This window comes from Pocillopora verrucosa, chromosome 13 (genome assembly GCF_036669915.1).
Source record: "Pocillopora verrucosa isolate sample1 chromosome 13, ASM3666991v2, whole genome shotgun sequence".
NCBI classification, from domain to species: Eukaryota; Metazoa; Cnidaria; class Anthozoa; order Scleractinia; family Pocilloporidae; genus Pocillopora; species Pocillopora verrucosa.
In genome coordinates, this window is record NC_089324.1 from 3,629,534 (window position 1) to 3,655,135 (window position 25,602).

Consider the following 25,602-nt stretch of genomic DNA (forward strand, 5'->3'; position numbering starts at 1 on the left):
ACGCTACTGTCACACGGTTCACACCATTACGTAACAGTTAGGGTTCGCGAAAGTTCCTAAATGTATAAGCGTTTTATTGAGTATTTATTTTCATATAATAGGCTATGTAATATCTTTTCTATCTAATCTTTTATATTTTGCACTTCTGAATTTTTTTTTTCTAGATCTCTTTGACACACATTTGATAACTTTTGAGTGACATGAAACGCACCCATGCATGATTTAATTGATAATATCTTAATATTTTAATATAATATCAATAATATTTGGCCCAATTCTGTTTCTCTTTAACAATTGGTTCATACGTCAGCGTGCGTTCATCGAGATACGAAGCACTTGGGAAGTTTTGAGAGCACTCTAGAAGCTAGAGTTACTAGTCTTACTTATCTTTCGTGCTCTCCAAACTTCCCGCGTGCTTCATATCTCGATGAACGCACAGTTGACGTATGAACCAATCGTTTTATAACATTTTCAACCCGATGGAAATTTTTTTTCGCGAGGGATTTGTTTAAATAATTTTCGTGTAAAAACCATAGAAACGCTCCGTCCCGATTGTATCGACTCTGTTGTCACGTATATAAAGATCAGTATTAGACAAAGTTTCGGGAAAATGGTACGTACCTCCTCGAAATTAAGTAATGATTTATTATCGATTATTCAATGAAAACTGTTCCCAAGAACTTTCTACACATCTTCTCATATTTATCAAGTGAGTCAATGGGTGCGCCTTTTACTTTGCCAAGATCGTCCCAATTTCTCATCTTGATCAAAGCCTCAAAATGTTTCAGCTCCTCAAACTTCTGAGCTTCGTCTGCTTTCATTGGTCCTCCTTGATAGATCAGCGTGAGTTTACTTGCCTCAGACAGCTGATGAACAGAATATGGAGATAATCCTTTAAATACAAGGCGGAGGTTGACTTTTCCGCAGCACCATCGTTTGGTCTCGTCACACAACGCGCTCTCTCCCCCACCAGGGAGGGGAGAGAGGGCTTATTGCGTGACGAAACAAAACTACGGCAGCAGAGACTTGGTCGTAAATGGACTACATGCAGTGCAGTCTCAAATTTTTGCAGAATTTCCACTGAAAGGATCTTTTAAAGTTATTTTTGGGTTTTTTAATGGAAAAATTGTTTCAACCTGAGACCGTTTTCTGTTCAGGAGCGTAGAATTTCTAAGGGTGGACGACCGAACGATTTTAGGGCATGCACAAGTTCGGAATATTTGCCCATTAAGAACCCGTAAATAATTCTTAAAGTCGCTTAGCATTTCTAAATAAACATTGAACATACTCAATAAGTTTATAGAAAATTTTTGCAAGAATTCGATCAATATTTCTGACTGCCAAGCACGGTCTAAAATAGACCATCTGATTTTGTACCTCAGAGTGATAATATGGGTATTTGTAGACGAGATATCTTTTGGCGTCAACATGACCCCGAACAAAACTTGTCACACTGTCTGGGAATCCGAGATCTTTCAGAAACTGTTCCCCGACGATTTCGTGAGCTTGAGTTCCAACGTCTCCCATGCAAGGAAGAGCTTTGTGGAAGCCGATCAGATGACCAATATCGTGAAGGAAAACCCCTAACACTACCTCGTCCGAATACCCTTCCTTTTCGGCAAGCATGGCACACTGAATCATATGTTCTTTTTGAGATACTGGCTCACCGATGTAATCTTGATCTCCGTATTTTCTATACAGATCGAAGACTTCTTTGGTAACGACCTCTGCTCGAACTGCAGCCATGTTGCAATGGAGGTTAGTAGGTTGGTTATCTGGGGTTGAAAGAAAAACATTAGCGATCACGTGACTTCGTTTGGAAGGCGAGCGACTGGTGACGATATGCACTATCTAATTATCCGGCTAAAATGGACCTGAAGGATGAAGTTAGAAGTTTGGATCCTTACATGCGACGGAGAGTTCGATTTGTGACGATATTTTGCGGAGTCTGGTAAGTCCGTTTTATGACGTATATATGGAAGAAACTTCCCCATTAATAAGTGGAAGCAAACGCTTTTCTTATTGCCGTCCTTATAGACTATGACTGTTTACAGTTTGGCAAATTCATCCAAATTCTAAAATTCCTATAGTTTTAATCTTAATATCAAGAGTTGAATCCTATTTTCGTTAACTTTTGGCGTATGAGATTTCATCTGGTGTAAGTAATTTGCGATTTTTCAGTCGAATGCTACTGTAATTTTAAAAGTAAATCATCTGTTTAGAAATTGGTGTACGTAATTGTTTTCTATGGTGTCGCCACAAAGCGAATAGACGAAAACACTTAGCATTGATTGCTTTTTTGTTGGCTTGAATTGATACGGGAATGACTTTAGTTGACCCTGGAGTTCTCAGCATCTGACCACCCCCTCTAGCTAAATCATGCACGTGGGTATCACTCAAGCATATACACAGGCTTAGAGCTCTCAAGTTGTTTTGCTGCCAAAGAGTGAGATTTTTGCCCGTGAAGCTGTCAATTGTGATGTCGCGGGTTTCATCCCTCTGGGGGTGGGGACAGAGATAGGAAGTTTAGCTAAGAGGTGTTTTCCTCTATTCTGAGCAATAGTGGAGAGAGTACATCTTACTGGTCTGCTGTCACATACTAGTGTAACAGTGGCTCAGCAGAAGAATTTCCACTCTTAGAAAGAATTCAAAGCAATTTCAAAGGGAACAAGGAGTATATTGTATCAACAAAGATAATTGATTTTTATAAGTACTTTACTAAAGCAACCGTTTGTTATCTCAAAATCAACAGTTTAAGTCATAAACCTGAGATATGTGTGAAATAACTGTTTCAGCATAAGAGCATTACATTGAAAATTGTTTGCATGAGTCTCCTGCTCAATACATGAGGCTTGAGATCTCTGCAGTCTGACAGGTTTGTTGACTTACATTAACCCTTTAACTCCTAAGAGTGATTAACATGTAACTTCTCCCAATAATATCTATATGTTATTCAGCAAACAGGTAATGGGAATACTCAAACTTATCAGTTTAAAGATATTATCTTGGTCTAACAACAAATTATTGTAACTAATTTAGAAAGAAATGTGTAGGAGCAAGAGGGGAGAATTAACAATTTGATCTTGCAAGCTAAAGGGTTAATTTTACGGTGGATAAGGAGAGATTGCAAGAGGATCCCTTCCAGGAGTGAAATATTTGATTTAATACAAATCTGAGCAGCCAGTGTGAAACTTACCATGTATCAGTCCTGAATTTATTAGCAAGAACATAAATCTTGTCTTAGCAGCACTGACTGAATCCTCTTTGTCCCTTGAGGGACACCTGGGTATGGTGTTCACCCAATGAAGCTGCAATGAAAAATTCAATTCTGGCCATACCATCTTCCTACTAAAATCTCCTTTGGTGGCTTGATAAAGATTATATCACTGAAAAATGATTTTAATTGTTCTCTTGGGGAAAAAAGGTTATTTATAGCAAGTGCAGTAGATGTATGATGTGAACCAAGTAGGCAGATAAATTGAATTATGCTTGCATAGCAAGCAAGGTATGTTGCAAAGCAATGCACCCTTCTAGAGGGGTCAGGGGTCATGCTCACCCAGAAAAATATGAAATTTGAAACCCTCAGGGGCATCATTTCCAGCATTTTGGGGCATATTTAAGTAATTTTTTTTAGCCAGATATTAATTTCAGAATCAGTTCAAAAATACTTATTTTCTATCTGTCTTAACAATTCAGAGAGTAGCCTGTGCAAAATGGTCTGACAACTGGCAGAAAATATACTGCTGACCAGCTTCTAATGACAAATCTGATAATCCATAGCTGCATTAACCCCTTAACCCCTTAAGAGTGACAAGCATCTAATTTCTCCTTACAATATCACCCCTGAATCACACACTAAGGTCATGAGAATTTCAAGGAAATGATACCCAACAAAATATGCTTTTGATCAGCACACAAATTCTCATTGTCAGCACCATAGGATATGAATAAAGAACAGTATGGAGAATATGCATACTGATGTTAGGATGTTAAGAGTTAACTGATCCTTAATAGGCTTAATTTTATTACTAAACTATCATTTATATGCTTTCCCAGGGGTGGTGTTCTGGTCCTAACTGCTGCAGGCTTTCAAATCTGTAAACCATGGATGGACAAAGTTAGATTGCAGAAGGAAGCATTACTTACAACAACAAACCTTGAAGATACAAAAGATGGTGACTTATTGACAACATAACAGAGTTTTATGTGATTTGGGATTTTCTAGAAGCTTGTGTCTTAACCAACTGTGGGTACACTTTTTCTGTTTGCTAAATAAGACTTTTTTAAACAACCATAAGAAACTGGAATAGCATGGTAATTGTTTATGAAATGCAGCAGAACACATTCAGTTTATGTGTTAAAAGCAATTCAATGATGTGAATTGGAGTTGGGAGAACAAGGAAGTACAAGATCATTTCAAGATGTTGAAATTTTGGGTGTGGAGAGTGCAAGATTCTTATGAACTTACCTATGGTAACAGTAACTGTGAAAATGGTTTTTTCTGACACATTGTATTTTTACATGGAGGTGTGATTTTTAAGTCTGCAAGGCAGCACATGTTCAGGAATTTTCAGTGGAGATGGAAAACTACAGATGCATATTTAAGAATGAGGCATTTAGATGTAAGTTTGCAGAAATTCTTCATTTGCAAAAGTTGTGAATGAATGTGGATTGGATTACAATAACATTGGGTTACATTCTCCCATGTTGATGGATTCACCCTTCTTGTGGCTTATTCAGTGCTCCAAGCTGTGATTGTTTTGGTTGCTATTGAACAGACTAAGAGACAATAAACCAAAGAATTGAGGTATCAGTTGATATTAAGTCACTGTAGAAAAAAAACACCCAATAAATATCATTGATGTGAGTTAAATCTAAGTTCTTTTGATAGCTGCAATATCATAGGATTAAATGGACTATATGAGACTCTACAGCAGCGGCCAACTCATCAAAAAAAACAACAGCATGCTGTTTTCCCAGGTTTTTCTATTCCTAGTGCACTTGCTGGAGTCATGAGCTAGCTCCTTCAGGCCTCAAGATGTTGCATAAATCTCTGAAGGAAAGTGTCTTACAATTTCTTCTAGCACCCAAAATTTATTTCTAGCATCCTTTTTAAGTTTGTAGGTGACCACTTTCACTGTAACTGAAATGATTTGTATGATTTTTTTAAAATAAAACTTTTTCCATAAACAACTGTGGATTCTGTAATGGGCAGCTGTGCCTTAGCTGTGCCTTAGCTGTGCCTTAGCTGTGCCTTAACTGTGCCTTAGCTGTGCCTTAGCTGTGCCTTAGCTGTGCCTTAGCTGTGCCTAAAAATCAGGAGAGCCTAAATGCAGGCTCAACAGATGGGGAAGGGGTTGTACAGGTAGTTGTAATTGGCTGATAACTGGATTTTATCAAAACCCTTATAATTTGAGCATTAAAAGCACAAGGGTCTGGTGCATTGTCACCCAGAACAGATTTGGAAATTTATGGGCTTTTGAAAATTACTTTACACATTTTCTTGCATGAATTGTGGTTTTCTTTAAAATAATTAATAGAAAATTCCTTTATAAACTTTTTAAAATCTTTCAGCCCAATCTTAAATGAGAGTTTAGACCATAAAAGGTGTTAATTTGGCATGCTGTGTAACCTCCCATTACATCCCTCTATTAATTAAAAGATGACTGAAGAAATCAAACAGGGACAAAATTTGTTTGTAACCCTTTGACCTCTAAGTGATTAACACCCAATTTCTCCTTTCATCATCACCCCTGAATCACACATTTAGGTCATGAGATTGAGAGAAATGATCACCAACTTAAGAAGCTCTTGATTTTTAAACAAATCCTCCTTGTCAGCATGTTAAGAAATGTGGAAAGAACAGTATGGAGAATATGCATACTGATGTTAGGGTGCAAAGGGTGAAGTATATCACCTAAGGAGTCTTGTAACTCGTTTGGTGTCATCATTAAAGATAAACAAAGAGAGGTCAAGTCTGCACCTTATCCGCTTCTTGAAACATGAAGAGAGTAAAAGTATCACTACTTTCCCTGTACCCCACTTCCCTTTAACTCTTTAAGTCCCATAAGTGATCTAGGCAGAATTTCTCCTTACACTATCAGTATGATATCAAGCAGACAAGTAATGAGAATAAAGAAAAATATCAATTAAGGGATTATTGGTTGATCCAATTCCAAATTCTCCAAATTAGCATCACAAGAATTGTAAGGCAGACAGTAAAGAGAATTACTAAATGAAATCTTAGGAGTTAAATGGTTAACCCTTTAATATTATTCTCCACATTGTTCAAGGAATGCTGACTAGTCACTCGTACGGGTTTAAGGATTAAAGTTTCCTTGAGAGTTCTCAACTACACTTATATACTCCTGAGTGGAGAGGAGGCCTGGTGAGAGTAAAGTGTTGCGCAAGAGCACAACAAAATGACCAAGCCAGGTCTTAGAATTAGACCTCTCGGTGAACAGTCTAGCAAAATAATCCTCAGACCGTGGCATTTCCCACACTTGAGAGAGGTGGCCACCCATTTACTGTTGTCAGCTGCCCTCCCAGACAGAAGGCATAAGTCCACTTGTCTCTCAGTCCTAGAAGACTTTTTTAAAAAAAGTCATGATATCTGTATATGACTCCAGGTTTAGGTGCCTGGCGTTAACCCTTTAACCACCAAGATCTCATTAGTAATTCACCTTACTGTCTGCTGTACAGTTCTTGTGATGTTAGTTTAAAGAATTTGGTATTTGATCAACTTGTAATTCCCTAATTGATATTTTTCTTTATTCTCATTACTTGTCTGCTTTATATTGTACTGATATTGTAAGGAGAAGTTCTATCTTGGTCACTCATGGGAGTTAAAGGGATAAGAGCAGGTTGTGATGACAATTTTGATCAGGAACCCTGAAAGGGGGTCCAAGGTGCTGATGAGAGGAGGTTTCTTGTGAGGATATCTCACTGAAGCCTGAAAAGATAAAATGCTACATAAAAGTTACACAGGAAATTAAAATTAAGCTAGAGAATTCTGCACAGTAGCCAGAGAATTTTCTTTAAAAAACAAAAAAAAAAGGGAAAACTGACCAACCAGTTTTCACAAACAAGACAAACATGCACAACACCTGAGTTACAACAGCTCTTTCGGTTGTCAAGCTTAGCTCTAAGGTTGTCAAAACATCAGTGACTCATACTTGTACCAAGGGGGTTTGTCTTCAGCAAGACTACTCTTGCATGGACAATCAGACTACTTTTATGGATTACATGTTGCCATCAATAATTGTTGTAATACTACTGCATAGAAATGAAAAAAAAAATTTTTTGCTTCTCTAAGTAATACTTGCTCATCGCTTTCAAACTGGCCAATCAGCATGTGCAAAAAGTACTATTTTCATGTGCATTATATACTAATATAAATTAATGAGGAGGATAATCTTCATGTCTGAATTTAAAAATAACACAGGTCATTTACATTAAGTTCAAGAAAGATACTTAATAGCTGGAGAAATCTCCAGAGTCTGCTTCCTAATGAACTTCTAAGTGTGGAAGTTAATAGAGAGACTTGATAATCTTACATATGTTTTGTTCATTTGAAGTGGGTTCTATTTAAATTTAAATGATCAAAGTTATTATTGAAATGCATTTTGGTTGTAATCTGTCACTGTTTCTTCCAGCATAGATAAAGTATGCAATTTCCTTCACCACTGTCTGAAAGAAAATTAATTATTCAGTGTAATCCTAAGTAGCACTCAGCACTCTTCACTGCAACTGTTTTAATCACCCATCTAGACAAAAAAAATTTGAGGAACTAGACTATCAGCCTAAGTTGCCTATTTGGCAAATTGCAATTGAGGTGTTGTAGCAAGCCTTAATGTTTTTATCAGTTGGATTTGATGGTCTAATGTAAAACTGAGATCAACATTTTCATAAAATTTGGGGAACTAGACTATCAGCCTAAGTTGCCTATTCGGCAAATTGCAATTGAGGTGTTGTAGCAAGCCTTAATGTTTTATCAGTTGGATTTGATGGTCTAATGTAAAACTGAGGTCAACATTTTCATAAAATTTTTTTGGTGTTTTATTGTTTTCCTTTACAAAGATTTTCCTATTTTCCCTGGTTTCCATTGTCAAAGAAGGGAGTGTCACATTTTTTTTTTTACTCCTGGTGACCTTTTAATGATTTTTGGTCTTGCAGCTCAGTGAAAGGAGAAAAGATACACTTTAAATTGTTAGGAGGGAATGGAAATTTTATTTTTTGCCTCATTCATTTTATTGTTAGAATATATGTCTTGCTTTAAAGAAAAATGAATTGTTTTTCCTATGTCCGCATGTGAATGAAATTAAATAATTCAATATAGCTTCCACCCATGTCTTTCATTTAAATATGAACATTATATAGTCTTTTATTTTGACAAGTAAAATGTATTGTGCTTGAGGGATAATCTTTTGTACTGTAAATTACAGTTATAAAAGATGTCTGAGTGCATGATTTTGTTTTGAAAAATTTCAGAATAAAAAATTAATTGAACATTGCCGAGTAATGCAGTAGCTGTTTCTCTTTGCTTACAGTCAAAAGTTGAGTTTAAGTATAGCCTGAAGAAAGATGAAAAAGAAGAAGAAAATATATAAATATTATTCAAATAACATTTTAAGAGATATTTTTGGGATGAGTTTTTGTGATTAAATTAAAAATATGATTATTGAGGAATATTTGGATTGGTAGTTCAAGAAGTAAGCCATAACAGGTGTAAATAGTTAGCTGAAAAAATCATTTTTGACATTCTGTTATTCCTTGAATAAGTAATAAGAAAAAGATCACTTATTACAAGACACTTTTTTGACAATTTTTGTAGTTTTTTGTCCAAATAAGTGGTTTGGTGATATTTCTCAGAGATGTTATTGATAACTTTTGTTTGTGGCCTGTTTGATATACAGATTTTAATAGTTTGGGGATAATAAGCCGTTTCCAATCTTTTTCTTCTTCTTTTTTTTTTCCAGCAGGTGTTTTTCTCAGGAGCCGCCATGATTCAAGTTTCTTTCTTCTTTTTATTCTTTTGAATTATGTAGTGGCTGGGTATTCTTCATAATTAGCATTTATGTGTCCCACGATCTTTCCTGCTTATGAATATACTAATAGATGTAGTTTTTAAAACCATTTTACTCCAATTAACGATCTTTCTTATTCCTTCTCGATATTTCCAGTGACTGAGGGGCGAATCACTTTACCAGAAAATATGACTTAAATGTATTTAAGTTCCGATAAAAGAAAATCAATTTTAACCTCGTGCGAGTAGAACGCTTTATCACAAAAGCTGTTATTTTTCATCAGGGAACAAACGGCTCAGAGTGTGATTAATCTATGAGCTACTTGAAACTGGAGGAAGTACATCCGTCCTATTTTGTTCCTCATATCAGCAAGAGAACTTATTTCCCAACGTTTTAACTTATTGTGCGTACTTATTACAGTTAAAATACAGCAACATTCTGACTTGAATTGTTAATCAAATTTCTAATGAAATTTAACGAAAGTATAAACTTAAGTCATTTTAAACGCTCTTGGCCGGATCAGCGAAACTCGAACAATTTCCTCTGCTCGCTAACCTTTAAATAGGGTGCTATATTTGTATGCCACTATCCGCTCTTTTGTGTTCTCCGCGACACATTTTAAAATTAGACTTTCCCTAGAAGAAACGGCGATAGGGAAACTTTGAGCCGTACATTTTCGTGGTTAAATGAGACTGGCGTCGAATGTTTTAGTGCCACCTTTTATATTGATGATAATAATCATCTTTCTCAAATGTAAACAAACTCTTGGTGATATTTTATAGCATGTATGTTTTTGGTTCATTGCCAGCGCTGCCAAGAGTCGATCGCATATAAATGTTTTCTCATCAACAACGTGCTGTTTTTTTTTGTTTGTAAATAACAATCGCCCGGAGAATGGCACGATTGCCAAGAAAAGAAGCGACATGAAGAAATCCTAAGCAATTTTGTCGCTTTTACCCCTGTCTGTGTGCTGAGTTTGGAAGTTCTGCAAACTGCATTGTTGGCGTTTGACGGCTTGACCAATCAGAGGGCACTATTGGCCTTGCAGTAATTCGGCTAAAGCCGTCAGTGTTTTGAATTGAGCGAAAAACATGGCGGGCGGTGAAGCCGTTCTGGCGAGGCTCACACATCCCGAGGTCGCAGATTTTTTAATTCGAGGAGCAAGATTCATAAAATGGGACGAGGTGCGCTGAAAGGTTTTGATGTCTACTTTGTTCAAGAGATTGTGTTTTATTAGTCACGCTATAGTTTATTTTGGAATGTTGTTCCTTCGATCTCCAATTTCAATGGGAAATATTAAAAAGGACTATAAGTAATCTAACATTAAGCCGATACCTTTCCAGCTGCCTCGGCATATTAGGGACTTGCCTGGTTTCGTGTTTTATGGTCGGAAAATCACCATTCTATTACACAGGAAGTTAGGCTTCTCGAATTGTGTTGCGAAGCCGACGCTGTCGAAAGAATTGACTCGGGGCTTCACTTCCTCCGACGGATGCCGTTTTAAAAAATATTTTTGGAACTTTTTTCTTTCCACACAGGACTCTACGGTAGGACTGCAATGTACGGTGAAGGTAGACCCGGCGGCCCATTTAATCTATTGGAGAGCCGAAGATAAGGTGAGCGGTCTAAATAAACCATGTGCAATGGTATCCCGAGTACAAGCTTAGTAAAGGAAAATTTCTAGTCTGCACATGCTGCTTGCAATCAGCTTTTTCGTCTGGTTATTCAGATTTTTTTTTTGGAAATCGAGCAGGGTCGCCCGAATGGCGGTTCTCGAAGTGATATTTTTATGACAAGTACTGAATTTATTGCCATGATGATATCTTTATAGCTATGCAGAGTTTACTTTGCTCTTAGTTCACTTGAGTCTTTCATTTTTTACAGGAGACCGATTTGTTGGAGCTGACTTCTATTCGGGATATCAGGACAGGAAAATCGGCGAAAATTCCAAAGGTTTGTTTGTGGGGTTTAGTTAAACTACTCCCTGCTAAATTCAAATACGCAGACAATTTTCGCGTTTACAGCTATTAATAATTTGTATAGTAGTGAATCGATGATATATTTAAATTTTACGCGCTCTACTTCCACAAACTTCTCAATATCGCGTAGAAATGTACCATGAAAGATCTCGACCTGAATAAATTCTGTTCATAATATCTGCTTCAGAGCACTTTTGTAAATAAACAATAATTCCTCTCTCGTTCGTCTACGTCAATATCTTTCCGCGAGTCCTTGCACTTGTAAGAAAATTCTTTAAATGCTAATTTCAACTTTTTATTCGCCCATTAGAATTTCAAATTTTTAGCCTTTGCAGTTTGCACATATATTTCCCTACCGCAGAAGGGTTTCACTTCAATCTTTGTAGTTTTTGTCGCATATACAAAGCCTTAATCCATTGATTAAAATCTTTTTGTTCGCCTAAGTCGAACATAAACGCGGTTTCAAATGGAAACTGTGTTTTCCGATGTGATGTTTTCGTCGTGAGTAATTTTTGTTTTGACTCAAGATATAGTTTGTTTCTAGAATCCAGGTTTTTGTGTTAAACAAAATACAGACAGGCAGTCTTTTAATTATTTACGGATGGCCTTTGTTTTTGTCGCCTAGCAATAGATCTTGACGGAACTATCAAAAAATAATTCTTGCAGCCTTTTCAAATGGTGGAAACTGTTAAAATTACAAGTTCAAAGCTGTTACGCCCGAATAGTTTTATTAAATGTAACAACCCGCTCATTATTTTTGGAATATTCCAAAACTCCACATGATTTGCAAGTTTTAGTTTAATTGAAATGTGTTTGAAGACTTGATTTTGGATTAATGAAACGTGTTCCTCAGCTAAGGCAATGAAACGATCGCAGAGCAACTTATACCTAAAAATAGTTTTATTTTTCCGGTTGTTACAGTAAAAATTTTTGATTTTTAAGTGGCCAGCTAGCTTGACCTTACAGATAAGTGCTTTATTATTTGTTGTCTAGCAAAATATTTAAATCTTGTTTGCCCAATATATATGCAAATTGCTAGGTCCATTTTAAGGGATATTAAAGGACGTCAATGCCTTTAATTTGGTTACATTTCAGAAAATATATTTGTATAAATATCTGCACAAGTTCTACTGTGAAAGGCAAGGAACATTAAATTGAGCTAAACGCGTGTTTCTTTACATTTTTGGAAAACCATGGATAACAAATATTATTATAACACTCACAGCATGAAATGTTTATCTTTTGAACATCAAGAAAGGCTATGCAGTTTAAAAGTTCTGTTCTTAATGAGAAGCTGTAATGAGCCATTTTTACATGACATTAGCCCCAGGGAAGACACCTTTATTTTCAAAGGACGCAACATGCTCTTATTCCTGAAAGGCATCCTATTAACAAAATTCTAGAAAATATCAAACTAGTTCTTGATTGCATGTAGGGGTTGCTACCACTAATGGTTTTAATTACTAGTTCTATCTTTTTTCTGATCAATGAAGCATTTTATTTTAAATGAAGACTTAAGGTGTGACTTTTGTGAAATATGAATATTTCATTTTCTTGGTTTCAAGGCTTGCCACAAGAAAGCTAAAATCAAACCCCACTAAGATAAACCTGCTAAAAGTTAAATGCTACACATGAGGTGAATCACACAAGTTCCCTCCAAGCTGTCATTCAATTCTTAGTAAAATGAGAATTACTTTTCAAGTATATTTCAAATCATATTTCTGTACTGGTGTTGGCACAGATCGAATATTTAATAAGCAGTGTAATGAATGCTGGCTTATCTTTTAACCCTTTGCAACAAGAAAGTTTACTTGAAAGTGTACTTTATTAGGACCTGTGTAGTCCCAGAGTATTTTCTGACAGTGTATTTTCCAATTTACAAATTACTTTTATTCAAAGCACTTTGGCAAGCCTTCTACCATTCCTATTATTTTCTTTTGTACTGTATGCTGTAATACTTAAATTATTCTCAGTGAATTAAAATGATAAAATTTTTTCATTTGAACTTTTACGAGCATGTGTGAGGAGGCAGATCTGTGATGTTAGACTTTCTTTAAGAACATAGCCTGTAACACCAAATATGGCTTTTTGGATTATATGTTTGGCCAATTTCAGGGCAGTTCAATGACATAGGTTTAAGTAGTTTAAACCTTATACCAAGGAGATGTGGTATTGAATTAGCAATCCAGGATTGCTTTTGGTTTGCATAACCTTGCTTTGTGATATGTACAGAAAACTCTTACTCCACCAATTAGTTTCAAAACTAACACCAATCCTGATGTGGACACCTGCATTTTCCCGTGCCACAAGCAGGTTGCCTGTCTTAACTCTTTCACTCCCAGATCTCACAAGTAATTCTCGTTACTGTCTGCTATACAGTTCTTATGATGTTAGTCCAGAGAATTTGGTATTGGATCAACTAACAATTGCCCAACTAATATTTCTCTTTATTCTAATCACATCTCTTTTTTACTTCATATTGATTTTGTAAGGAGAAATTCTGTCTTGGCACTCCTGGGAGTTGAAGGGTTAACTTGGAGTTTTATTGGCTCTTTATGATGTCAATGTTTGCTGTGATTGGCTGTTGTGATTGCTTAAATTCAATTTAGTTTTACAAAATTCTAGCAAAAACTGCTTTAGAAGTAATCAGTGACTATATTGCTTTTGCTCTACTGAACTTAATTTGTTTTCCCCTCTAAGTTAATAAGGTGAAAAATGGAAACTAGTGATGATTAACACCACACACCATCCCACCACTTTGGGTGGGGGCTGAAAACCAAGACTTCTGCTGGAGTCTCACTTCATTTTTCTTTCGGAAGCAGGATGGTATAGTGGCAGGGGTGCTCACCTCCCACCACTGTGGCTCAGGTTGTATTCCTGGTCCTGCGTCATCGCATGAAGTTTGATTTTGTTGTTGGTTCTCAGTCGTCCTTGCTTCAAGGGCTTTTCTCTGGTCCTCCAGTTTTCCTCTCTCTACAAAAGCAACATTCAAAATTCCAATTTGAGCTGGAAACATGAGACAAGATCAGCCAGCTAGTGGAATGTCCACTGCTAAGTTGTCATTGTTATGGTTATTATTGTTATTATTATTATTATTATTAATTATTTTGAAATTATTTTGATAATGGCCTGAGTCAGCTGGCAACTCCTGGGGGTTAAAGGTTTAGAATTATTATAGAAAGCTAACGGGTAACTTTTTTTTTCAAATTTTTCAAACAAGTTAAATTTCTGTCCACACTGGTAATATGCGATTAAAAAGATGCAATCCGCATCAGACAAATCATTATACTCCATAACAAGTGCATGTCTAAGCCAAACCATCCTAGAAAAGATTACTAGTTTAACTGTTTGTTAATGAAACATTTACCTCCTAGCATGTATAATGAATTAAATTTGAAAGTAAAATGCTTCTCATTTTTTAGCTCAGCCTATATTTTTTTACCTCAAGCGCAACATAGACTTTTTTTCTACCAATTTTTCAAAGGGTGCTGTATGAGATACATCTTTGTTATTGTAAGTGTTAACTGTGAACCATGTAAATACAATTGTGGTTTTTGTAGTTGTGGAATGTATAAATTTCTATACACTCCACAACTAAAGTTAAGCAAATCCTGTCAAGAATTCAGTTGCTCTTCTTACAGCATCTTACAAAAACTGATATTAAATATCAGAAGAAATTTTCTTCTAAGTAAGAAACCTGACTGCAGGGTTCTTTCTTTATCTTTGCACACAAGCAAAATATTTTGTTTGTCTTAAACATGATCAGTCATCCATAGAAAACATTATCTTCAATGAAACACTGGAATTTATTTCAGAGTAAAACAATTCTTAATCCCAACTAGAGAGTTCTATATACATGTATCAAAAGAACAAAGAAAACAGTCTGGCTGTTACTTATCAATCATAATCCTACAAACATGTTTTTGTCGAAACTGTTTTATAAATTTTGTGCCCCAAGGGACACCTAATTCTGAAATGTTGTTGTTCAGGATTTTGAAGTGTTAATTAACATGTAAAAGGAATCTGTCAAAATACCTTTCAGAATAATTTCATGTTTTTCTCAAAAACCTTAATCTTGATGATAGAAGCTAAACCTAATCGGATTATTGACCTTATGGTATTTCTTATGCACATGCAAACGTTATTTCTAAAATTAACTAGTAAGTATCTCCATTAGTTCCCTTATGATTAAAAGATGGCTTTTGCAATTATCAACTTACAATTTTTCCGTTTTGAACTGAATGCAAATTAATTTTGCTAATATCCATTTTAACTGTTTTAGCCACTAATAGCTGAACTTTGGAGTCAGGTTTTGCAAAACTCTTTTGTCTTTGTTTTCTTAGTTTATCCACAGGACACTGTTCTGTTTTTAGTATAAGACAATCAGAAGAAAAAAAAACAAATTCCGCTATCATCAGTTTATTGTGTCAGTAATTGCCTTAAAGCAAAGAATTTACAAACAGGAAATTTCTTTGTGAGACATAATGGTTTTGACAGAAATTAAGCCAACCAGAACCACCCACAGTTTGAGAACATTGCGGAACAAGCAAGGCTCTTCTGTCAACTTCAACATTTGGAAACTTAATCCTTGTGAAAGGGTTAAAACTGCTAGAAGTGCTTAACATGTACATTCTCCCTAAAATATATAGACTTATCGGACAGATGTTGATAACTGGATTTAACACAAATTCCCATGAATAATTTACGAGGAAATATGTAGCAGCTAGAGGGGAGAATTGACAATCAGATCTTGGGAGGTTAAGGGTTAACCTTGTCACTCCCAAGATCTCATGATCAATTCTCCTCTCTGACATCAACACCCTTCTTATAATTTATTGTAGCTTTGAGAATTTGGTGTTAAGTCTAACAATATCCCCCTGTTGATAATTTACCACCTTCTCATTACCTGTCTGGTTGATAATGGATTAATAATGTATTGAAAAAAATGCTCATTCAATTTAGTCACTCCTGGGAGTGGAGGGGTTAAAATCATTTTATCAGCACCAGAAAATAAAATTTTTAGCAGGTGGACTGAAAAATAATATTTTGTGTGGCAAAGTAGATCATTTTCTTTCAAATGTCCATCTTACTTTATGAGAACACTAACATGATCACAGAATGCTGGTTGCCAAGTTTTCTAAGTTTGTAGCAAATTTAGTAGCCAAAATTTTTTTTCTGATATTTGCAATGAATGGGGACCAAAACACTTTCAATATGAAAACACTTTCAACGTGGGAAGCTGTCAGGTCTTACACAGCTGTGCTCTAGCAGCATTCAGTAGCCCTTGGCACCTTTCTGTAATTTGCAACTGGGGGATCTTAGTTTTTTCATAAAAGGCATCCACTAGGTATGCACCCTGGATTTCATAATTTCTCTGAGAGCACAGTCTTGTGCTACACGTACCTACATTTTTACCTTCAGTTGGTTGTAATTTAAGAAAATAATTAAATACAAACTTACAATTAAAATAATATATATTTTTTTTCACTTATTTTCTGCAAATGTTAAGTCATGCAGGATTTACCCTATAGGTACAGTACATGTATGTGATAGGCTCAGCAAACCTTTATCAAGAGAGTGTTTAAAGAACTGTGTTTACTTAATGTAAACATTCTACTACTAAATCATAAAGTGGAAGCATTTTTGTTTGATAATATTTGAAAATATAAAATTTAGCTAATCACCCCTGAATTTAATATTTAAAGGTTGCAAGAGTAAAGGAAATGATCACCAAATAAAGAACTTCTGCCTGACTGCCAAACAAATTCTCCCAGTCATCCCCCTTAAGAAGTGAATAGAAAACAGTATGAAGAAAATGCATATTGATGTTAGGGTGTAATGAATTTTTTGCTACTTGCCAAGGGTCCCTGGTTAGTTACTCATTGGCTATGAAGTTTTGTTGCTTGATTGATAGTACCGTAATTCATGTCTAGATTTGAACATGGAATCCCAGGATCTATGAGTAATCTTTTTTATTTTTTATTTACAGGATAAAAGCTTGCGAGACTCTTTAAAAATTGGCGGATCGGAAGAAGACTCCATACAAGACAAGACTATTACAATTGTGTATGGGTCAACTTTAGTAGATATCTACTATGTGAACTTTGTTGCTCCTGGATCTGTGAACACTGCACGTGAATGGGCAGATGCTTTGTTTTGCTTAACGCACAATCTCTTGGCCATAAATGCTTCACCTATCTCCTTCCTTGAAAAACTGTAAGTCCACAAATTGATTCAAGAGTAATTTTGAGTGACAGCTGTCAGTAAATATAATTTGTGGAACACATGGTTTAAACCTTGGCTAGGTTATCATTTTGTTTTCATGGACAAGGAAATTAAATCTCACAGTTATTCTCTGCACCCACTCCATCCTAAGAGTGCAAGTTGGTACCAGACAATCTTGGCAAAAATTCAATGTTGACATTTAAAGCTCAGCAAAAGCTTTTATTAAAAAGCACTAGATGAAATTCCCTGTAAGATGGCCGAATGCAATGGCACAAGTAGGGCCTGAAAAAGCAAAATGGCCCCACCAGATGTGAGCTAAAATAGAGTAAAAAACTTGTTTTTAAAGTAAAACAAGGGAAGCCCAATGGTCATATAATAAAGTGCTTATTGACTGGTTCTTGCCAGGCCTAACAGGAAAATATTTGGCTCTCTGCCATGATCTCAAGCCAAAAATATTTCCACACAGCCCTCCCACTCAGTTGATAAGTACATAGTATAGAAATCCTTCATGAAGGAGTAGCAATGCTCATGGTCTTCTCCTGCAACAGGTTATATCTGAAAGCTATGTTTTACATTATCCTTATTTTACTAATTTGATCGTCACTGTTATAACAACTAGATAAAAATGTTTAGAAATAATTGCTTAAAATGTTAAATTTTTTTGGAAAAAAAAAGGGTCTGCCAAGATGACTGTCCACAATTCTGGAATGAAGTTTTTTCCTTAGAAATTTGTGAGAGTCTGAGAGAAGTGTTCTCAGGCTTGCAGGAGTTTATGAGTGATGAAAATGTTGGTAATAATAGCATTAATGACCAATAATATGGTATTTGTAATAGTTATTTATTAAATGTTAAGAGTTTTGATTTTTTCCTATGAGATTTTGATCATTTTTTGTTTTGGTTTTATATTTTGTTTAGGGCAATGCTCATCCAAAACAAATTTCACTTAAAAATTGACAAATACTTCTTTTATCTCTTTTATTTCATTTTGATTTACAGCCACTCTAAAATATGTGTCCAAACAAGTGGAGATGGAAAAATCCCTGTAAAAAAGTAAGTCCCTCTACAATAAGCAGCATGCTCTAGTGAATACAGGACAGATTTGTACCTTTCCTTTCTTCAAGTAAAAATAGTGATTGTGTTCATGAGCATTTTGATCTAGTTGAAGTTAATACGTAAATAAATGTCTACGTTCTCACTGTTGGATCTTGTATTGAGATTGTCAATCAGTAAAACTTTCATATTGTTTCTCACTTATGATTATTGTGCGAAATGACCACTAAGAATTGTGCGAACAGTCCAAAACTTGTGCTAAAAGACTTGTGCGAAAAGTCTTTTGTGCGAAATGTCCAGTTACCGCTCTAGTAAGTGAAAGGAAAAGTGATTGCATATTAGGTTTCTTCACCCTTTTAACTCCTAGAAGTGATTAACAAGTAACTTCTCCCTAAAATATCCATGCACTATCCCACAAACAGGTAATGAGAATACTCAAATGTATCTGGTGGAAGTTGTTATCTTGATTTAACAACAAATTCTCATAACTAATTGACTAGGAAATGTGTAGCAACTAGAGGAGAGAATTAACAATCAGATCTTGGAAGTTAAATGGTTAACATCAATAGGAGACAAAGGGCCAGTTGTCAGAGAAACTTCGTGTGAATACAGTTTCAAGTGGACAAGTGAAGAGAATACAGAAACAAATAAATTAGGAATGTTTGAATTGACTGTGTTTCATTTTAAATTGCAGTATTTTAAAATATGTGAGTTCCAGCAAAGAAGATAAAAAAAGAGTGCTGGATACTCTTCAGTCTGTGGGTTTGCCTCATGGAAAAGTGAGTTGTGTCATTGATTTGCAATTTAATGTCTCTTCACATTATTTAGCAGCTGTAAAACTCACTATTAGAGCAATTTTCAGTTTTTCATAGAAAATGGTAGCTGTTTTTTTTTTCAATTTCTATCATAATAAAAATCATACTTCCTAATAAATGATTATACTAAATTTTTGTTTTAATCTAATTTCTTTTGTTCTTTTTTTTCTGCATTGCTTTGCTTCTCTCTCAGAATGATACTATTGCCCCTGATAAATTTAGTTTTGAAGAATTCTGGGCATTCTACAGCAGACTATGTGACAGAAAAGATATTGACAAAATCTTTGCTGAAATGTAAGTCTGAAAACCTTGGTATAATAATTGAATTATTAATAGCATTTACATCTATTCAGCTTTCTTACAACATCTCATTATGTACTATGAGAAGCAAAAGCCTTGGCACAATATATTATAATTACTAATTTTTGTTTTTGCTCTAACTTTCATCAATCTCCTCACATATCCCATTTCAATGTTGCCTAGTGTTAGCCAAAGGACCACTAATTTCTTGCAAAAGTTTTTGCAGCATTTTTTAGTGAGAAAAGGGGTAACTTTTAAGTAGCTTATTAGGGATGAATTGCAAGGTTCCTATGTGTTATGTTGAGTAGAGGATTGTTGACCACCCACCAGCTAAGAGAGACGTGCCAGCTACTTTTGCCACTCATTGTAGATTATGAGTTTAATAGAGATAAAATAAAATTTATGATAAAAATGAATGTGCATACATGTAATTTGCTTAGAACCACTCACTAGTTTGGGAGTATCGGCTAATTGGTTAATTTCACGAGGTTGGGCTACCCTTTAGTATCTCAATCACAGTCAGTGTCATTTAGTTTCATATAGTACATTTTAATTGTAGAGGGGGAAAAAAATTTTGGTTTTCCTGAGCATACATCTCCTTAATCCTTTGACAAGCATCTGAGTTCTTATTACAACATCACCACTGAATCACACATTAGGGTCACGAAATAAAGGAAAGGATCACTAACCAAGAAGCTCTTGATTGTTAAACAAATTCTCCTCGTCAGCACCTTAGGAAATGTGTGAAGAACAGTTAGGAGAATATGCATACTGATGTTAGGTGAAAAGGGTTAAGGTGTGAGTGAGACTTGTTTCTGTACTTACATGTGCATTTATTGACTCAGTGGTGCAAAGAAAAAGCCATACCTGACAGTGGACCAACTTGTGGAGTTTCTCAACAATGAACAAAGAGACCCTCGCCTAAATGAAATCCTTTTTCCTTACTGCACAAGTGAAAAAGCTCAAGCTATAATTGACAAATATGAACCAAACAGAGACTTTGCAAAGAAGGGTAAGTTGTAATAGGCAGTAATCTGACAGTTGCACACTTTATTTTGAAATGATTATTGGTGCCTGAGAAAATTGAATTTTACAAATAAAAGTAGTGCAAGCACTTTCCATTTAGTCAAATTCATAGTCGAGTAACCTTCAACTTTGTATTAAGTTTTTGAATCATGAGTACCTAGTAAATGATTTATGCAAATGTTTGCCTCACAGAAACTTTAGAGTATTGGCACTGTTGAAAAGACTAAGTGTAGTGCCTTAGAAAAACAAACACAATGATTATTAATTGCAAAGAAGTAATTACAGTAGTTAATTGTCTTTGTTCATGGCTTTTGTTTTTGCATAGCTTAGTTTTCACACCCTGGTAGCTTTTAACCTTTGTTAATTAGTCATACATTGTGAGTGAGATTTTTCCCCCATCCAATGAAGTATAGGTGATAGAGTGTCAGAGTGTCTTCCAAAAGATCTCAGTAGTAGTTTAATTTTTTTGGTGTTTTGTCTGACCAGCCACCTTGGAATTAAAATGTTACAGCCTTTTACATGACTGCTTAAGACATGGCACTAATTCAAATGACCTCCCACAACTCTTGCAGCTGCAAAATTATTTTAGTTGCCAAGGGAATGAAAATGGTTGCAGTTTGATGCACTGTACCTTTATGTTGAAAGCTATCTAATGACATTTTCTTGTGCTCATCCATGTTAATTCTCTGTTTTGGCAGGAATTTGTAGTTTAACGGAAGAAATGTTTTTCTTTTTTTAGGCCACTTTTCTGTTCAAGGACTCACAAGATATCTTATGAGCGATGACAATTTCATCATCAACCATGATCGCCTGTCCTGTTATCAAGACATGACACAGCCCTTATCACATTATTTCATTAATTCATCACACAACACATATCTAACAGGTGATTAAAAACTTCTCTGAAATATACCCTCACTTGCTAATTAACCTAAGCAACTTATTTGACATTTTACACCTTTTGGATATTACTTTGTTCAATTTGGTAAATGCACCTTTCAATGACAAGGGGAGATGTGCACAGGTGGCCAATGGTTAGTGTGGTGGACTGCGGGAGGAGAGGTCTGGGTTCAAGACCTATGCAGGCTATTGTGTTGTGTTCTTGGGCAAAAACACTTTACTATGGACCATAGAGCTTTGGAAAATTGTCAGGGAAGCCGGATAAAATGCTGGGGGGGCAACCTTGTGATGAACTTGCATCCCATCCAGGGAACCTGGGACTGGCTCCACCTGGTTGGGCCTCTTGGCTCAAGTTTAGACTGACCAATACCTAAATTAGTTTGCCTGAATTATTATCACTACCTTGCACAATTAGGACCAGCCTCTAGATCATAGAGAATTTGAAATTTTTTTCTTAGGTCACCAGTTGACTGGGAAATCATCAGTAGAAATGTACAGACAAGCACTATTGGCTGGATGCCGTTGTATAGAATTGGACTGTTGGGATGGAAAAGACCAAGATCAAGAACCTGTTATCACCCATGGAATGACAATGTGTACACAGATCTCATTTAAGGTTTGCTAAACAGGCTTAAGGACTTTCACTATCAATATCTCAATTCTCCTCACATACCCCCCCCCCCTTCCATTTCTTATTTTCTTTCCTTTTGATAATGTATTGATAAAGTAAGGAGAACATTCTTTTTTATCATTCCTGGGAATAAAGAGGTGAAAGGGATGAGTCTAGTCCCCTAACCCCTCTGGCCAAGCTACTTCCATAAACAAAGAATGGAGGAAACCAATAAAAAGCACAGATGGAAATAGGGAAGGGAAGGCCTAGTGATGAGAGTGCTAGCCTTGCACCCCTGTGGCCTGGGTTGAGTTTGTCATTGGTTCTTGTCTGTACTTCAATGGTTTATTTCTAGGTCCACTGGTTTTCCTTCCTCCACAAAAACCAACATTCCAGTTTAACCTGGAAACAGTGGACATGGAGAGTTACCTTGTGGAAAGTCCAATGCAAGAGACCCATTATAATTATTATTATTTTTTCATTATTGTTGTTATTAAGAGGGATTACTGTATTGGCATGAATGAAGAGGTCCTTCTTTCAATATTGTGCTAGCTTTTTTCTGTTTTGCTTTGTTTCTTTTCATTGGTTTTATCACACCTGTATGAGAAATACCTGAAATCATGCTGTTTTTCATCTTTTTTATAACAGGATGTGATAGAAGCAATTGCAGAATGTGCCTTCAAGACATCAGAATACCCTGTTATTCTTTCCTTTGAGAATCATTGCAGGTAAAATGAATGCTAAGCCAGCTTCTTATCTAGATCATTGCTTGTTTTTTAAAGTGATCAAAACTGATGTTATGTAGAAGAAAATTTTTAACTTGAGCTCAGCCAGGTATTTCCCTTGAAGTAGACTTTAAAGTCATTTAACACTGCTTATCATCTGTGTAAGATATCCATACTTTCTCGATTCTTTCAGCCCTAAGCAGCAAGCTAAGATGGCAGCATACTGTGTCAGCATCTTTGCTGATATGCTTCTCAACAAACCCTTAGATGATTTCCCAGTAAGTGTGTCCTAGTTTATTTTTGGTTTGCAGTGTAATTTTCTAGGGAAAGTGACTTCCCCTGTAAATTGATAAGAAAGTTTTCAGAGAGAGCTAATTATGAAGTAAGCTACATCTTCAAAACTCAGCAGGAGAATTCTGTACAGCTTAAGAACAATTCTCCAATATCTGCTCTGTTATGAGCACCCCTTTTGGTTTATGGTAGAATCTTTTCAAATTAAGCTTTTCAGATTTGTCTTTTGTATATCTTGTTGATGATTTCTGTCGGTAACTAAACCACAGTTGTGCTGCATATAGACGATTTTATTGGGAAATATTGCTCATCTCACATCTCTGTTTCTTTTTGTGTGATTCGCAGTTAGAAGAAGGAAAAGGCCTTCCACCTCCAAAAGCACTGTTAAGAAAGATTGTGATTAAAAACAAGAAAAGGCCATCAAAACGTGAGGAAGGTAACCTCAGATATTTTGCATTTTACACTGAAGTGTGCACTTTTGGTTAAATTTGCATCAATTATTTTAAGTTATAAATCTGTGAGGTATTTTATATTTATCCAGTGGAACATCATAAGCAATTTAACTGTTCTGGGATGCTTAAAATTAAAATATTTCCCCAGGGAATGAGAGGTGATATTGGTGTTAACCATAAAAATTACAATTTCCTAGATGGTGATTGGTTAAAAAAAAAAACTCATATTTTCCACTAATTCACTTGCCGAGTTGTTACCGGACAGTTTGTTATTGGACAATTCAATAAGCCAATCACATTCAAAGTTGTAGTTTAAGTTAACCAATTACATTCATAGTTGTAGTTTGAATCAACCAATCGGACTTCGTCAGTCTTTTGGTGCAAATTTTTCTTTTCTTTCATAACTTGGCTATTCTCTTTTTCTCGGAAATGGTAATGATTAAGATTAATTGGTAATAAGACTTTGTATCGTCCAACTCGGTGTGTAATCATACTCATGATAACACAATCGCACGATCGGACAGCGGGAGTCCAATTTGCTTATCACTCGTATGGATTAGAGACCGAATTGGATGCCTTTCAGACCTATTAGCATAGCTTACAAAATGCTTCCTTCAGTTCGTACTGTAACACAGTTTCTGGTATCTTTATTGCAGTAGGTGTGGATGTCGAAAAGACCCCCATAGACACCACTGCAGTGATCAGCAGTGACACAAAGGTGGAAAAAGTTGATGGAGAGATAACTGAGAATGGAGGCAGTGTTATTAACGAGGAGGATGTCAGCAAAGTGAGTAGATCTCCTTAGAGCAAAATTGTGTTCAAAAAGGTACTGATTTAACACCAGACGTAGATTCAAAATGTGTAATTGCACAATAAATACAATCAACAATGAATATTCCTAAGAATGGAAAAAAGCATTCAGAGATGAAAATACAAATTGAGTAAAAAAAACAAACTTGAAAATTATACAAAATACCTTACTCTCACAGTGTTTCTCTCCACCCGAGGGTATAAATGGCGAATTTTCAGAGATGCGTGATTAAATACAGGGGGGGTAACCTTGGGATGGACTGACGTCTCATCCAGGGGAGGGGGGGACAGTAACGCTCCAAGTCGTTTCATGCTAAATGGAAACCAAAATAAGCTGTGGCTGGATGTGTCACTTGGCTTAACCCTTTACACCCTAAATCAGTATGCATATTCTCCACACTGTTTTTATACATTTCCTAAGGTGCTGACAAGGAGAATTTGTTTGCCAATCAAAAAGTTTCTTCCCTGGTGACCATTTTCTCAATTCTCATGACTGTAATGTGTGATTCAGGGGTGATATTGTAAGGAGAAATTAGGTTCTAGTCACTTTTAAGGTTTGAAAGGTTAAATACAGACTTAAACTGTTTTTCCTTAATCATCAGTTGCATATGCACATGCATTAAGCCGTCTTTTTTTTTTTTTTCTGAAGGGGTACTAGTTTAATGGGGTTGCTATACGTGGGCTTTTCCTAAATATATTGATTTGACGTTTGATTTCCTCTTTGAAATTAACGTAGGCAGATCAAGAGGAGGTTGCCCCAGAGGTTGAACTTTCTGCTCTTGTGAATTACATCCAGCCCGTCCATTTTAAGAGCTTTGAGACTTCTGAAAGTGAGTTCACTTTTTACAAGTTGAGAAAGGACAGTTTTAAGCTAGGAACGTTCATGACTTATTAGCGAGGGGAGGGAAGCGGGGGGTTTATGGATCTGTTTGTGTTACAATAAAATTTACCTGATTTCTCCCATAAGGCTCTGAGACACGCCCCCCCTCCCCATCGGCAGTCAATTTTCTATAGCCCCCCCCCCCCTTGGATACTCTGTTAGTGACAACTGATCCCCCCCTCTGTTCCTCCTGAAAACTATGTGATCCCCTCAAAATACTTGGCCCCTCCCCTCCCCTCCCCTTCCCTTCCCCCAAGCCTAAATATTGACTGGTCTCTAAGGAACAAAGAAACTTGGAAAAAGATCTGACTTTCAAATTTTGTCAAATGACATTTTTTAAATCCATTTTACAGAGCTGAACAGAAGTTATGAGATGTCCTCTTTTGTGGAGAATAATGCAACAGCCCTACTCAAAGAGAGCCCAGTGGAATTTGTCAAGTATCCTTTAATAAACATTACTGAATGATAATTTAATCGGATTTAATGAATAATTTGCCAGTTTATTTGTAAGGT

General features: G+C 35.9%; 2 protein-coding genes across 6 annotated transcripts in view; one reads left to right on the plus strand and one right to left on the minus strand.

Annotated features, from left to right (window-relative positions):
- Positions 1-71: 71 nt before the first annotated feature.
- On the minus strand, positions 72-1,793 carry LOC131768363 (2-amino-1-hydroxyethylphosphonate dioxygenase (glycine-forming)). The gene is made up of 2 exons (XM_059084100.2): positions 1,378-1,793; positions 72-866 (listed from the first exon to the last, which is right to left on the minus strand). The coding sequence occupies exons 1-2, from the start codon at positions 1,744-1,746 to the stop codon at positions 654-656; spliced, it is 582 nt and encodes a 193-aa protein (XP_058940083.2). The 5' UTR covers positions 1,747-1,793; the 3' UTR covers positions 72-653.
- Positions 1,794-9,976: 8,183 nt separating this feature from the next.
- The window catches only part of LOC131768347 (1-phosphatidylinositol 4,5-bisphosphate phosphodiesterase beta-1-like), a 36,784-nt gene continuing 21,158 nt past the window's right edge, over positions 9,977-25,602 (plus strand). For 2 of the 5 annotated variants that reach the window (XM_059084076.2, XM_059084080.2), the window contains exons 1-16: positions 9,977-10,210; positions 10,565-10,642; positions 10,911-10,979; positions 16,995-17,221; positions 18,227-18,280; positions 18,975-19,059; positions 19,289-19,389; positions 20,241-20,407; positions 21,161-21,307; positions 21,780-21,937; positions 22,580-22,659; positions 22,850-22,934; positions 23,293-23,383; positions 24,056-24,186; positions 24,946-25,039; positions 25,443-25,527. In XM_059084076.2, coding sequence (XP_058940059.2) covers positions 10,118-10,210; positions 10,565-10,642; positions 10,911-10,979; positions 16,995-17,221; positions 18,227-18,280; positions 18,975-19,059; positions 19,289-19,389; positions 20,241-20,407; positions 21,161-21,307; positions 21,780-21,937; positions 22,580-22,659; positions 22,850-22,934; positions 23,293-23,383; positions 24,056-24,186; positions 24,946-25,039; positions 25,443-25,527 — 1,745 coding nt within the window. In that variant the 5' untranslated portion in view covers positions 9,977-10,117. The remainder of the gene's footprint in view (positions 10,211-10,564; positions 10,643-10,910; positions 10,980-16,994; positions 17,222-18,226; positions 18,281-18,974; positions 19,060-19,288; positions 19,390-20,240; positions 20,408-21,160; positions 21,308-21,779; positions 21,938-22,579; positions 22,660-22,849; positions 22,935-23,292; positions 23,384-24,055; positions 24,187-24,945; positions 25,040-25,442; positions 25,528-25,602) is intronic. The other 3 variants (XM_059084078.2, XM_059084079.2, XM_059084077.2) reach the window with 2 other exon arrangements.

Bases quoted from the DNA above. Each gene is read 5' to 3' on its own strand.
- LOC131768363 (XM_059084100.2), bottom strand. From the start codon at position 1,746: ATGGCTGCAGTTCGAGCAGAGGTCGTTACCAAAGAAGTCTTCGATCTG. The intron at 867-1,377 runs GTACAAAATCAG...TCTGTTCATCAG, and splicing joins ACCCATATTATCACTCTGAG to CTGTCTGAGGCAAGTAAACT.